Consider the following 14,533-nt stretch of genomic DNA (forward strand, 5'->3'; position numbering starts at 1 on the left):
AAATAGGCAAGTTCTTGTATAACGATGGTTTGTTTTGTGTCTAAAAAATAGCTTAAAAGACCTAATAATATTGACACTAAAAAGGCTTTTTAAATAATTAAAAGCTGTTTTAATTCTTGCCGAAATAAAAAAAAATAAAACTTGATATCAGACATACAGTGAAAATTTCCTTGCTCTGTTTAACATCATCTAGAAAATATTTAAAGAAGAAAAACAAATCAAAGGGGGGCTAATAATTTGGACTCCAACTGTGTGTTTATATATATATATATATATATATATATATATATATATATATATATATATATATATATATATATATATATATATATATATATATATATATATATATATATATATATGGGCCATTCTTTACAGGCACTTTTAGCCTTGTGAAGTTGAGTAAAAAACTTGTTCAAAATTAACGTAAAACAGCCTCATAGGTTTAAACAATTTGTCTAGTTTTAAGATCTGTAAGAGGACAAACTTAGATAAGAAGAGAAACATGTTTTTCCATCGTGAACTGAACAAATATAAATGCCACCACATCTCCATATACAGCTTTTAATTTCCAAATGAAATAAATGATGGCAGTCAAACATTGTCTAAGATCATTTTTGTATCTAGCACAAAATACGCCACAGCGGAATGAACCGCCAACTTATCCAGCAAGTTTATATGCAGCAGATGCCCCTCCAGCCGCAACCCATCTCTGGGACACATCCACACACACACACACACACACACATACACTACAGACAATTTAGCCTACCCAATTCACCTGTACCGCATGTCTTTGGACTGTGGGGGAAACAGAGCAAACACAGGGAGAACATGCAAACTCCACACAGAAACACCAACTGAGCCGAGGCTCGAACCAGTGACCTTCTTGCTGTGAGGCAACAGCACTACCTACTGCGCCACTGCTTCGCCCATAAATATACATTTGTCAATGAAATAAATGAGTTGTATGCTGAATTGTACACCTGTCACACTCTAAAATGTAAAATTAATTTATTTAAGAGCTTATTATAAAATAAACAAACTGAATTTGTATATTAAATAGAGCATGAGCTTATACATTGTGAATACACTTTTAATGTGTGATGAGAACTTTTTAAATATTTTTTTGAAATGTGTGTGGTGATGGAAATGACAGTGGTGGAAATGACAATTCAACAGTTTATTGTGAACAAATTAAAAATAGCTTCAGCGATTAGCTTTGAATTGATGCTAGCCTTTCATGTATACAAAAAACTCTCATTTACCTTCATTTTGTTTGGTTTTTAAAAACATCTTTGAAGGTACAGCATATTTGGAAATGACGTAGAGTAAATGTATTTCCTGATCAAGCAATATTTACCTTGATTTTTCCTCAAGTGTTGTTCATAAAAATGTAAATTTCCTCCATCTTGAACGTGTTCTCAGATGGCACTATTAATTTTCATAGAAACCGCACCTAAATAATCTTTTACACAATCTTTTTAAAGTGAAATGACAGTGCTGTGCTGGAAATGACACTGATACTGTGCGACAGCTATAATTCATGTAAGAAAATAATATTGATATTAGTCTCACATTAATAACTATAAAATATGTAAATTATTTCACTAGTGCTTAATTAGGATACATTAATAGATAAATAATATTTTAAAATGTTGTTTTCTTTGTTGAAGTTTAAAACTCTGGGTGTGCGTCAAGATGAAAACAGTGATTTTGACACCTAAAAGGAGGTTGAATAATATAAAAAATATAAAATAGAAAGCTAGTAATTTTTTAAAAGTAGGTTTTATTTTTAGTTTGACAAAGAAAGATGAATTTAAACAAAATTATATATATTTTTTGGATTTATGATCAAAGGACTTAAAAGTGCCCATAGTTTTATTACCCTTAATAATTACCCATCAGAAACTCTCTATACACAATGAAAGCCCTAAGCAGGTTAAAAGGTTGTAAACTTTATAATGTATTCATTTAATTATTACATATGTACATTTTATATATTTGTAGTTTGTTTATACTTACTCTTGGCTTGGTTATTTTATTGTAAAATGTTATATGCCGTCCTTTAAAAACCAAAACGAAACAGGCTCATGAATACTGGGGTGCTGTTGTTATTATGTCCAGTAGGTGACAGTGTGTCTACTTGAGCACATCTACACACATAATCAACACAGAAGAAGACGAGGGAGCGCTCTGTTTACATCTGCTGCCATCAAAGAGCTTTGATAGTGTTAATATACAGAATTATAAAAAGTGCACATTAATTCCAACATATTTTCTTGGTGAGGCAGAAAGAGCGGTGTTATATTTGATGGCGGAGGGCAGCAGCGGCAGCGGGAATCTGATGAGCGCTCCTCCGGGAGACCCGCAGCTCATCGCGCTCATTGTGGAGCATCTGAAAAACAAAGGCCATTTCGACGAGTTCAGACGAGACTGTCTGGCCGACGTTGACACCAAGGTGAAATATAGTTTTTAATCTACATCATTGGAGCATCACTTGTAGTAAAACAAAACCTGGCGAGCGTTTTTCGCTTGAACGCTCCCTTAAAAGGCAGGTGTACGGAATCCCGGAAGGGACGCAACGTTAGTGGAGGAGAAAAAAAAATCGCTGGGTGAAGGAAGAATAATGGGTGAAAGAAAAAATGGGAGGAAAATATATATTTATAAGTTTTTACGTTATTTCGCAAAGATGTTTTGCGTTCTCTCTCAAAACTGTTTCTCCACAAACACTTCCTGTTCACTTCACTCACGTAAACCCTCCCGTTTTTGCCGAAATTCTCCCGTATTTTACCATTCTATCCCACTTTCTTTACATTAATACAGTGCGTCGATCGTCGCCTTTCATATGCAACATCTGAACCAGTGAATGCATGTATAAGCGTTGACTGACAGACGCGCTCCGTACAATAAACTGATCCCACATCAGCTTCTGTAATTATTCAGCCAAAATTTAAAGGTACTCAATTTAAGTTTTTTTGCAAATACCATATGTTTGTAGATATTTAGATTTTTTTTTTTTTTTTTTTTCCACCTCCATAAGATTTTTATTTTTATTTTAGATCATACTCTGTAAACTAGGGTTGGGCGATGTCAACCAATTTGATATCGTGCAATCTCTAAGGCAGGGGTGTCAAAGTCAATTCCTGGAGGGCCGAAGCCCTGCACAGTTTTGTTCCAACCCTGCTCCAACACACTTACCTGTAGGTTTTAAACAAGCCTGAAGGACTCAATTAGTTTGATCAGGTGTGTTTAATAGGTTGGAACTAAACTGTGCAGAGCCTTTTGGAACTGAGTTTGACACCTGTGCTCTAAAGTAAAACCATCGGGTAAAGTCTAGATCGGATATGTGGCCGGCGGGAAGTGCAATATGCACATTAATAAAGCAGCATTTTTTTATGACACTGTATAACAATAATTAATATTTTACAGTACTGTGAGGGTTGGGTTTAGGGTTGGGGTGGGGGTAGGCGTTAAAAATACATTTTATTGGGTAATTTAATAGATAACATAACTAATACTTGGTACAACTACAGTTTTTACATTACTGTGACGGTTGGGTTTAGGGTTGGAGTGGGGGTAGACGTTAATAAAATACAACAAATGAGAAATTTAATAAATAATAGAAATAATTTGCGTTAACTTCCGGCCGCAAACGTATCCGCTCTAGCAACAACCAAAACATCGGGATGGATGATGGCATTGTCGTCGTAGGCGGTGGTGAATTAATTATTTATGAATAATTACATAATTCATAAAGAATTAGTTATTTGTAGCCTACCATTTCAACTACCTGACTTGCATGGTCTTTGTTTTTCTCATAACCAAATCATAAATAAATAAAGATAAGTTACACACAGATTACCACCTGTCAATCACTCTTTCCGCAGGACTCTGGCATGAATAGACAGAGTGATCTGTCTTTACAATGGCGTTGACAAATTTGGTTAGTAAAAAAGGTGCACAACCAACAACAACCAACCAGCAGTATCTGAGGTTTTCGCTAAAATCGCTAAGTATAAGTGTGAAAGCGAAAGATTGAAGCAATGTACTGATGCTGTGACACGTTACCTGATAGATTCAAAAGACAGAAGAGTCGTTTGATAGAGACAAGATGAATTAAGTATCACCTTTAACAACTACAGTGAGAAGCGATCCAGCGGAATATTCTTGATTAACTGTCCAACGTGCACTGCTCTCTGCGGTTTAGTGCTCAAAGACAAAAGTTCCATTAGATCGGCATTTTCTGAACTATTCAGACCAGCTACACTGCAAATTTTAGATGGTAGATTTAACTACCTTAGAGTTAAAATTAACACTCCTTCAGAGTTTATATGGGAACCACTATAAAAGTGTTAAAATGTGCCCTCTAGAAACTTGCGTTCAGTGAATGAACTTCGCCTCGTGGTTCCATCCCAAAGAGGGAAGAAAGCACTTTCCCAAACTCTCGCATTCAATCTGCCCAGTTGGTGGAATGAACTCCCTAACTGCATCAGATCGGCAGAGTCACTCGCTGTCTTCAAGAAATGACTAAAAACTCAACTATTTAGTCTCCACTTCACTTCCTAATCTACAAATGCCTCTCTATACCACTAACTGTGCTAAAAAAAAAAAAAAACATTCTTACATTACTAATGCTTTCCTTCTTAGACTTTACACACCTGAAACTTGCCTACAGCACTGATTCATTGTTGCTCTTATAGTTGTGTAAATTGCTTCCTTGTCCTCATTTGTAAGTCGCTTTGGATAAAAGCGTCTGCTAAATGACTAAATGTAAAATAACACTTTTGAAAGAGTTAACATCATCCACACTCTGAGAGTGTTAATTAGCAAACTCTTATAATGTGAAATATTAACTCCACAAGCGATCAGTGTTGTGTGTTAACACTCTTGGGTCAAATTTTCAACACCGCACAGAAATAAAAAAATATCTTGTTTAATATCGGCAACACTTTATTAACTATTCGGTTAATGTTTAAGGAAAACAATTCAAAACAGTCACAAAACAATTTTTTTGTTGAATTTTAACCAAATGGATTCGTTTTAAGGCAGCTTCATTTTCTTTAGTTCTAATGTAACAGCTAGTACAGGTCAAAATAAAGATAAAAAATGGTGCTTTCTTGTGAGAATTTTAAAACTGACGTGTATATATACCAATTTGGATGTCAAATATACAAACATTTTAAGTACTTTTTTTTTTTTCATTATTTTTTAGGGGTTTTTCACATTTATTTTGATGGGACAGTAGAGAATTCAGACAGGAAAGCATTGGGAGCAGAGAGAGGGGAAGGATTGGCATAGGACCACGAGCCGGGAATCAAACCCGGGTCGCCACGAGCTCGCTGGTGCTATATGTCAGCGCGAATTACCACTAGGCTACTGGCGCTGACCATTTTAAGTACTTTTACTCACCAGTTGCCTCATTGCTCCTCGTGGCAAAAGAAAATGGCGTCTGGAAAAATCCTACAGGGATATTACTGCATAAATTCCCTGATGTAGTTAACACTGTATTAGCATTAGATACATGTAACTAGGTATGACAAGGAGGCAAATCAGCTTCTAACACTGGGAGGGTTTTTTATTTTTATCTAACTCTAGAATTCCAACACTTTACTCTAAATTACCGCAACACTCGAAATTTAACACTAATGAATTTGCTGTGTTGTCTGGTGCCAACAACCATGCATGTTCAAAGTCAAGTCCTTTAAATCACAGTTTGTGTTCATTTGTTAAAATAATCTAATATTTTCTTACTTAATTAAACAAACATGTATTGATTTCTCTCTCCAGCCAGGTTATCAAAATCTGCAACAGAGGGTGGGCACCTATGTGTCAACTCATCTTTCTACACAAGAATGGAATCCAACTATTAACAAGAACCAAGTGAGGAATGCCTTAAGACAAAGCGTAATTCAGTATGTATCAACTCCTTGGACCCTCATTGATTTTCTATGCTTTAATTAATTTTTCGGCTATATTATATGTGTGAACTGTAGGCTTTGTTTTGTACACCTAATAGAGCTTCTGCACTAGCCTGCCGATTCTGACGGGCGCGTGCGAGTAGACAGCTTTTTGTCTCGTTTTACAGTTGACCAACTAAATGAACGCCAAAGTTTATTTAACTGAGTGTATTTTGATTACATTACAACATTGATGCTGTAAAAGGAACTGTATAAAAATGGAAAAAAAGTCACATTAACCGGAAGTTTATCTGTATGGGAAGAAACGCTGGTATCGCATATACCATAGACTGTAAAATATATGGACATAGTATCCGTGACGTCACCCATAGGTTTCTAAAGAGCGCAAAAGAAGCCACAAGTAGGCGCGACCAACCATCGCCATTTTGTTCGCGCGTCATCACACTCACTGCAGGATACCAAACAAGGGCAAAGAGGCGGAGAGTGAGCGGAGCTACAGACAACTGCTAGCATTTAGCTTGGACCTGGTTCAGACACACTTTACTTTGGGAGAACGCTTAATACTTTATTACCTGTGACTTGTTTGTGTTCTGACCACTTGTGCTTGGTTTTACACTATATCAATAAAGTATTTAGACTTTTAAAAACACTGCTGTTATACATTGAGCACTAAACATTGTTCTTATGACGTTTTTCAACAGGAGGAAAACGCAAATTACTTACAAACACTTCAGATACAGTCTGTGTTAGTTAATGTAAGACTATTGATGAAATCCAGCATAACACTGTATGACAACGCTTCAGATGACTGATCTAGAGCCTACGGCTAATCAATCTGACAGATTCTGGAGTGCATTACAGCTCTAAATATAAATATAAACGATAAATGATCTTAAATAAAACAAATACATGTATAGAGATGGTATATAAGTATATAACTTTACTCACATGGGAAACGGAGGCCACGTGAATGGTTTGTGAGCACAATTAAGTGCACTCAGCATGCCATGCCATCTAATAATTGTAGGAAACAAGTCCAAAAGGCAGTTGACTGTGTAAAGCCACACAGAAATACGATAAATATGCCGAGTTCAGTGGCTAATCTGCAGGATTCAGCAGAGGTGACGGTGACCAACGAGACCTAGCTGTCACTCAAGTGGCCACGCCCTTAATTATGCAAACTTAATATAAAGGAAACGGATGAGTTATAAAAAAATTCACCCCCTTACAGTTGTCATGAAGGGTAATATTAGCTGTATTAACCAAAATCTTTTTTTGTACCAGGCTGTAAACACCTTTTTTTCTGCTGTAAAGTTGGCCATTCTAACAGTGGGCTCAATTGAAATTTGCTCTATTTTGGAGCCAGGAGCGGCCACGACTAGCGGAATTTCGAATGAATTGCAGCTTTAGTTACTTCCGTATTGGCTTCCTGAGGGAGAGCGGGAGGTTGCTGCTTGGCATATACACTATTGAATCCATTTGGGAATGAGGCCAGTGTTGCCAGATTGGAAATGTCAAAGTATCATACCAGAACCTCAAAATTATCGTATTTGGAGGAAAATTATCATTCACGACTTAAACAGAGAGTACACAGCTATTATCTAGACAAATAGTGTTTTGACACAACATGCAAATTACCACAATATGTAAAAAACAACAAAAAAACTAGGCGTACCTAGTGGGAAGCTTCAAACTCCACCCCCGAGTCTCTGTCCTGCGTGTGTTGCCAGATGTGCACCCTTCCGAATATTTAACACCTTCAGAGGTGTGCATGAGCCCATTCAGAGTATCTGTAATATGCCGATTTTGTGGCTTTGTTTTATGGTATTAACTCTAGAAAAACATGTTCACATGACCCATTTGAACAGGGAAAAATGAGAACATCAAGGGCAAACTCCGCTGTCCTTCTCGCCTTTCTTTTCAGCACTAAATGTTTTAGACTTCATTGCTTAAACGATTAACTTCAACCTGAAAACGACTGGGGCGAAGCAGTGGCGCAGTAGGTAGTGCTGTCGCCTCACAGCAAGAAGGTCGCTGGGTCGAGCCTTGGCTCGGTTGGCGTTTCTGTGTGGAGTTTGCATGTTCTTCTTGCGTTCATGTGGGTTTCCTCCGGGTGCTCCGGTTTCCCCCACAGTCCAAAGACATGCCGTACAGGTGAATTGGATAGGCTAAATTGTCCATGGTGTGTGTGTGTGTGTGTGTGTGTGTGTGTGTGTGTGTGTGTGTGTGTGTGTGTGTGTGTGTGTGTGTGTGTGTGTGTGTGTGTGTGTGTGTGTGTGTGTGTGTGGATGTTTCCCACAGATGGGTTGTGGCTGGAAGGGCATACGCTGTGTAAAAACGTGCTAGATAAGTTGGCGGTTCATTCCGCTGTGGTGATCCCAGATTAATAAAGGAACTAAGCCGACAAGAAAATGAATGAATGAATGCATGAAAATGACTGACTTAAGCATGGCCACACATGGCAGGATGTTAACTCGTAAGAGAGTGTGCCATTCTCCACATTGATTGGCTAAAAAAAAGTAATAAAAGATGATATAGAAAAGGTGTGTACCTCCACGTTCTCCTCACAGACTGTACACAAAAGATGCAGCTATATCAATAAGTATAGAAGCCCTGAGATTACAATGAAATTCATTTTAAATGCCAAAAAAGTCTGAAATTATCGTACATTATAGGATTTTTTCATTATTGATCATACAGAGGTTGAAATTGTCATACATCTGGCGACTCTGAATGAGGCTGTAACAAACAAATACTTAAATGTTCAGAAATAAAAGCTGAAGCTCTATGAATTGTTCCTGGATGCATTGTAATTCTGGAGTCTTACATCAGTGGGCCTGTTAAAATTACAAATATTTTGTTGCAGAGCGTGACGTAAAAACAAATCAAGTTTAAGAAATGTGCCTCTAATGCATTGCATCAGAGTGTATTAATAGAGCTCACCCTAGAATGTCGTCTTAAAGCTGCAGTAGGTGATTGTCTTCAGAAGTATTTTCTGTTGTGCTGGTTGAAAGTTTCTTCACAGTCCAATAGTAATGATTACAGTAAATGATCTAAATGTATTTATATGTGTTTTTGTATTTTGGGTAAGACAAAAAACTAAAAAATGTTCATCCAATTAAACCGAGTCGGACCGACATCTCTCATAATTCCGATAAGAAGTCTAATCTGTCTGTCACCAAATGCAGATTTGAACAACTGTGCAGCCTTTACTGTATAATCATACTGTATTACCATGCATGATCGGTAAAAACATGCCGAATCAACTTTAAAAACCTTAATCAATATTGGAGTTACCTTTGCACGCTGGAGAAAGGATGACGCAATGTCTAAAGGATTTCTTTTAGACAGGTAATGTTCTGTTTTAAAACTGTTTTAGCTTCACGCAAAGCTGATGTAACGTTAGATGTTGTTGTTACAAACGGGTTATATCTTCACAGAAGTGTTGTTCAGCCACTAAAATGTTCAGATGAAAGATTGATAAGACTATTTTCAGTTTCATAAGGGACCTTTTACAGCATCGATGATGTAGATTTTAATAACTTTAATAACAAAACACAAGTAAATGCCGCTATTCCGCCTTGTCTCTCCCTATATTGTTTACCATGCAACTCTAATATTCACTCTGAAATAGCATGTTAGTTTGGCTTGCACGTTGCCGAACAAGCACTAGTCGCTTTTAGCACTTGAGAGAGGGTTCTTTTGCGGTGCTCGTGTTTAAGGAGGTGTGGCTCCAGACGGCAGGGGAGGGACATTAGCTGCGTCCCAAATGGCACACTATGCACTCATGCACTATGTACTTATGCACTTACACACTCAACAGGATAGTATATGTATGTAGTGTTGTCCCAAATGGCACACTAATGTTTTTTTTACTAAGTGGAAATTCAAACCGTTTTCCTGATGACGTTTGACGGTTGCCAAATCAGTGAAATAAACAACCGAATTATCAAATAATACCTGCCGTAATTCACCATCGGGAGGCGCTATAATCACTCTCGTAGGAGAATTTTGCTTTCACCATCCAAAATAAATAAAGTTATTCAACATGTGCGTCTGATAGCTCCGCCCCTTCCGCTACGTGAGCAAACCTGCGGTCGTTGAGTGCGTGAACACTTCATTTTAGCGGCTGAATGAGTGCATCATCCGGGTAATTAAAGTGCACTTATTATTTTTAGAGTTTTCAGTGTGAACACACTACTTACACTATTTATACTACAAAATGGCGTAGAATAGTGCATAAGTATGCGATTTGGGACGCAGCTTGTGATTCAGAGATTTATGCTAAGCTGTTAGCATTGTGGAAGATCACCTACTGCACCTTTAAACATTTATGAATTTCTTTTGTCTGTCGAACACAATAGATTTGCTTGAAGAATGTGGTAAACGAAACAGTTACTGGACCTCATTGAAAGAAAAACAAAATATTTTTCAACACACACTGTATATTTCAGTGTGTTCATCAGAAAAAAAGAAATTCATGGGACAACTTGAGGGTAAAATAATAATTTGCATAATGTTTATTTGTAAGTGAACTAAATCTTTCAACAAAATTGTTTCCGTTTTTACTGAATACGTTCACTTATTCTCACAGGTCGGGGATGTTGGAGTCAGGGGTGGACCGAATCATTTCTCAGGTGGTGGAGCCTAAACTACAGCACATCTTTAGGCCAATCATTGAAAATGCCATTCATGAATTCCTAGATGCAGAGAAGAAAGAAGAGGGCACGTCAAATTCAGCCCCTGATGTTGAATCAGAGGAAATGACCAACAGCACTGCAGCCAAATCTCAATGAGGTGCAATACATTATTACGAGGAATATCACAATATAAGAACATGCATTTGATCAATAGTATTACCTAAAATAAGCGGAAGGATCTAATTTATTAGTAAAACTGATTTTAAAAATAAAGTGCATCATTAAAGGGGCTATATGTAGGAATGTTTGTACATGGGTCACGTTTTTATTAATTGTTTTTTTTATTGTAAGATTGTATTGCGAATAGCTTGTAATGAAACTTATGATTCCTTCCTATTTTGGATTCTCTACAAAAGCCTGCAGGCCAGGGGTCTCAAACTCGATTTACCTGAGGGCCTAGTCTGAGCCGCATCCGGTTTTCCACCAGAAATTATTTATATTATTAATTTCTAATTTGTTTATTTTTTTATCTTTATGTTAAAAAATAATAATAAATATAAAATATTTTTTTAAATAAGATGATCACAATATAAGAAATTAAAAATGATTACGAAAATAATTCAATCAGTAATAAATAGTAATAATAATAATCAGATTTACTGTTATCTGCTGTGCTGTTGTTAAAAAAGAAGCAACACTGTGTTGTTGTAATTTGTTTTGATGACTTTTGCAACATATAGAAATATATGTAATGTTTATTGTGTGAGGTAATGTAAATACTGTGCAAGTAGGGCGATGCAAATGACCCACAAATAACGGTGAGACCCTATAATAGGTCCGGTTACCGGAGACTCTTATTGTCGATGGACAGGTGTCGTTATGTGACTGTAGACGAGGCTCCATTGGGTTCCTTTTCTTTTATTCCTTTCCTTTTATTATTGTATGCATCACTTTGATTTATTTTGTCAGACAGAGAGAGAGAGAGACCTCACATTAACTCTCTTAGTGCCATTTCAGTTCACTTCCAAATGAAAAATAGTAATTAAATAACTCACTCTGTCTAATCTTCAAGAAGAGCCCACAGTTGCGGACAGAGCTCCTCCGTCATGTTTTGTAGCTGACTTGACACGCAATGCTTCTGCAACATGCAATTCAGATCCAGGGACGCTGTTCCAGCTTCTCGAGATCTCTTTTGATCAGCCTCATTATCAGATTTAGGCCCAATCCCAATTCTATTTTTGTACCCATACCCCTAGGCCCTTACAACTGAGGGTTGAGGGGAAGGGCTTCAAAATTTACCCCTAAGAATTGGGACAGCACTACAGCACCTGCACACATCATCATATGTCATTTCCATCTCTTGCTTCATGTGAGTTCAGACGATGGCGACTGCTTTAGTGATTCCAGTTGTGTTATTTTTTGGTATTTATCTTCAGGAAATCACTGAAGCCATATATTATGTTATAATAACGATATAATGTGGCAATAAGATTGTAAGATTGGCCATATTCATTAATGTAAACACACGAAAACAACATGAACATTATAGCAGACACTGCAAAACGCCCATTGACATCCCCTAGACATTACTTACAGGGTTTTTGAGTGTCATCGAGTGTCAGAATGTTGTGGGACTGCTATACAGGAGTTATCATTAGGGATTATAGATCACGAAATTTAGCGGGGGGGTTTTTTTGGCTTTTTTTTTTAAAGCATGACGATAAAGCACGAACGCGGTTATGAATATATTAAAACATGTGTTTGTCGTAAAAATTTGTAATGACAAAAAATACAAATTTGTGGATCTCCTTACTTCCGGGTTCAGCAATACTGCCCTGGTGAAAGGTGTATTTTGGGAAATTTTCTTACCCCTTAGTTTCAAGCGTGGTCCTGAAATCTCTTTGTTCGAAGGGGCCCTTTCCCTTAGCCCTACGCCTTCAAGCTAAAGGAAATTGGGACGCCCCTACCCCTTGGCGTGCACGCGTGTAGTGAGGGTTAACGGGAAGGGCTAAAGGCTGATTTATACTTCTGCGTCAAACACCGGCGTATGCTACGGCGCTGACGCATAGACCTTCGCCGTGGCCGTCACTGACATGCACCTCTCAAAAAATGTAACTATACGTCGCAACAACGCATAGCGCTAGCTCTGTGATTGGTCGGCTTGGTAGCGCTGACGAGTCGGGGCGGGACCGAGAGCTGCGCGAATGCCGCGAACCCAATGTGGCGATTGTTTACAAGTGTGGAGTCCCGTGAAGGAGCTCCGGATGGAAAGTTTTGTTTTGTGTTTACCTCATAGTTAAAGTTGCTGCACGTCTGCCGGTTGCTGCCTCAAAATGAGCGAGTTTGAGCCACTTGTACATCCCGGAAGTGTTCAGGAAAGGCAAAAAAGCAGCGAAGATACTCGACACAGAGGAACATTTACACCTCACTGCCAACTAGCGTTTCAGAAGTGTTAATGCAGACCAACAGAGACAGCGCGCAAAAGTTTAAATGCACAGCTACACGCGTTGCATGCGCCGTGGGTCACGCCGGTCACTTGACGCAGAAGTATAAACCAGGCTTAAGGGGTAGAATTGGGATTAGGCCTTACTCGTGGTTTTGAAGAAATGAAAATAAGCTTGATTGCCTCTTTGCTATTTTGAAAATACAGATATGTTTTAGGTAGGCCGCTATGCCTTTATTTATCTTCGCTGCTCACTGCGTGCAAAACAATAACCACCAATCAATGAGAGTGATTGTAAACGTAAGAAAGATGATTGAATGAAAAGATTGTTCAGGACCAATAGTTAAACATGAGTTTTGCTTTCATTCAGGAATTTGATTCATGCCCCTCGCGACAAACAAAATATTTGATTCAAGGAACTGCTCTAAGCGTGTATCATTTTTCATGCAATGTTTGTTGCTTTGTTGTTGTATTATATGTGTCCTAATAGTGTTTATAGCAGCGTGGGACACATGTGAGTGTCAACAGCTCAAAAAATGTGTTTTGGTGTTTCGTGACCCTTTAACTTGCGCATAGTGACTACCGTCATGCGTGCGCACACACAATCAGCCTTCGCATGCACATCTCTCTCTCTCCCCAAGCTAAAGAGAATTGTGACACCTCTACCCCTTGACTTGAACGCACAAAACGAGGGGGAAGGGCTAAGGGCTAGAATTGGGATTGGGCCTTAATACTTGTATGCTGCCTTCTACATAGCTTTGAGCACACATAGGCACATATAGCCCCTTTAATAAAGAAATTGTTGTAGTTGGTTGTGATTTTTCTGTATGTGTAATACTCGCAATTTTTTTTTTGCAGGTCCAAGGATTTTTGCCATTTCACATTGAGATCACCAAAAGCTGTCCTTCCATGACCAGCTACATTGGACGAACAATTGCGAGGCACTGCGATTTTGGGAGTTTGCACTAATTTAAGGGTTTTGTGCAGGATTGTTTCGGACAATATGTGTGTGTTTAGCATGTTACATAAAAGCAAGTTGTCTGGCCCGTGCTCTTGAGGTCTGGTTTAGTTTAATGAAATTATCTCTCCAGTGCTAAAGAACAACTGAAACCACGTTTTCCCAAATGAAAATAAATGCATCTCGAAATAACAAGACGACACATGGGGATCGAGCCAGACTGAAATGATCCTTTTTACACAGCTGGATTTGTGAAACGTGATTCTACTGGGACTCGCAGCTTCGTTTCTACAATAAATGTAACTTTTTAAGAAAAGCCAAGTTGCTTGCATCATTTCGGGTTTTGCAAAACCTCTGAATTATTGGAAGAGGCTAAAAGTTTGTTGTGGGAAGCGAGCTGCATACTCCCGCTCTCCTTTTAGCGATGGCATTTCTTTTTTGACAGGAGATCTTCACCAACGTTTTTAGGATTCCATCTGGACATTAACTAGAGCGAGTAACCTCAAGAGTTCACCATGTTCTGTACCATGCAGACGCAAAGTGTTACATGATTGAAACCATTTGGTGGCTA

General features: G+C 38.1%; 1 protein-coding gene across 1 annotated transcript; it reads left to right on the top strand.

Annotated features, from left to right (window-relative positions):
* The first annotated feature begins 2,160 nt into the window (after nucleotides 1-2,160).
* bod1 (biorientation of chromosomes in cell division 1) lies at nucleotides 2,161-14,278 on the top strand. The gene is given in 4 exon segments (NM_001076712.1): nucleotides 2,161-2,461; nucleotides 5,791-5,915; nucleotides 10,516-10,718; nucleotides 13,863-14,278. Coding segments are annotated over 3 exon segments (474 nt in total). The 5' UTR covers nucleotides 2,161-2,314; the 3' UTR covers nucleotide 10,718; nucleotides 13,863-14,278.
* The last annotated feature ends 255 nt before the right edge of the window (nucleotides 14,279-14,533 follow it).

The sequence above is a fragment of the Danio rerio genome, chromosome 21 (genome assembly GCF_049306965.1).
Source record: "Danio rerio strain Tuebingen ecotype United States chromosome 21, GRCz12tu, whole genome shotgun sequence".
NCBI lineage: Eukaryota > Metazoa > Chordata > Actinopteri > Cypriniformes > Danionidae > Danio > Danio rerio.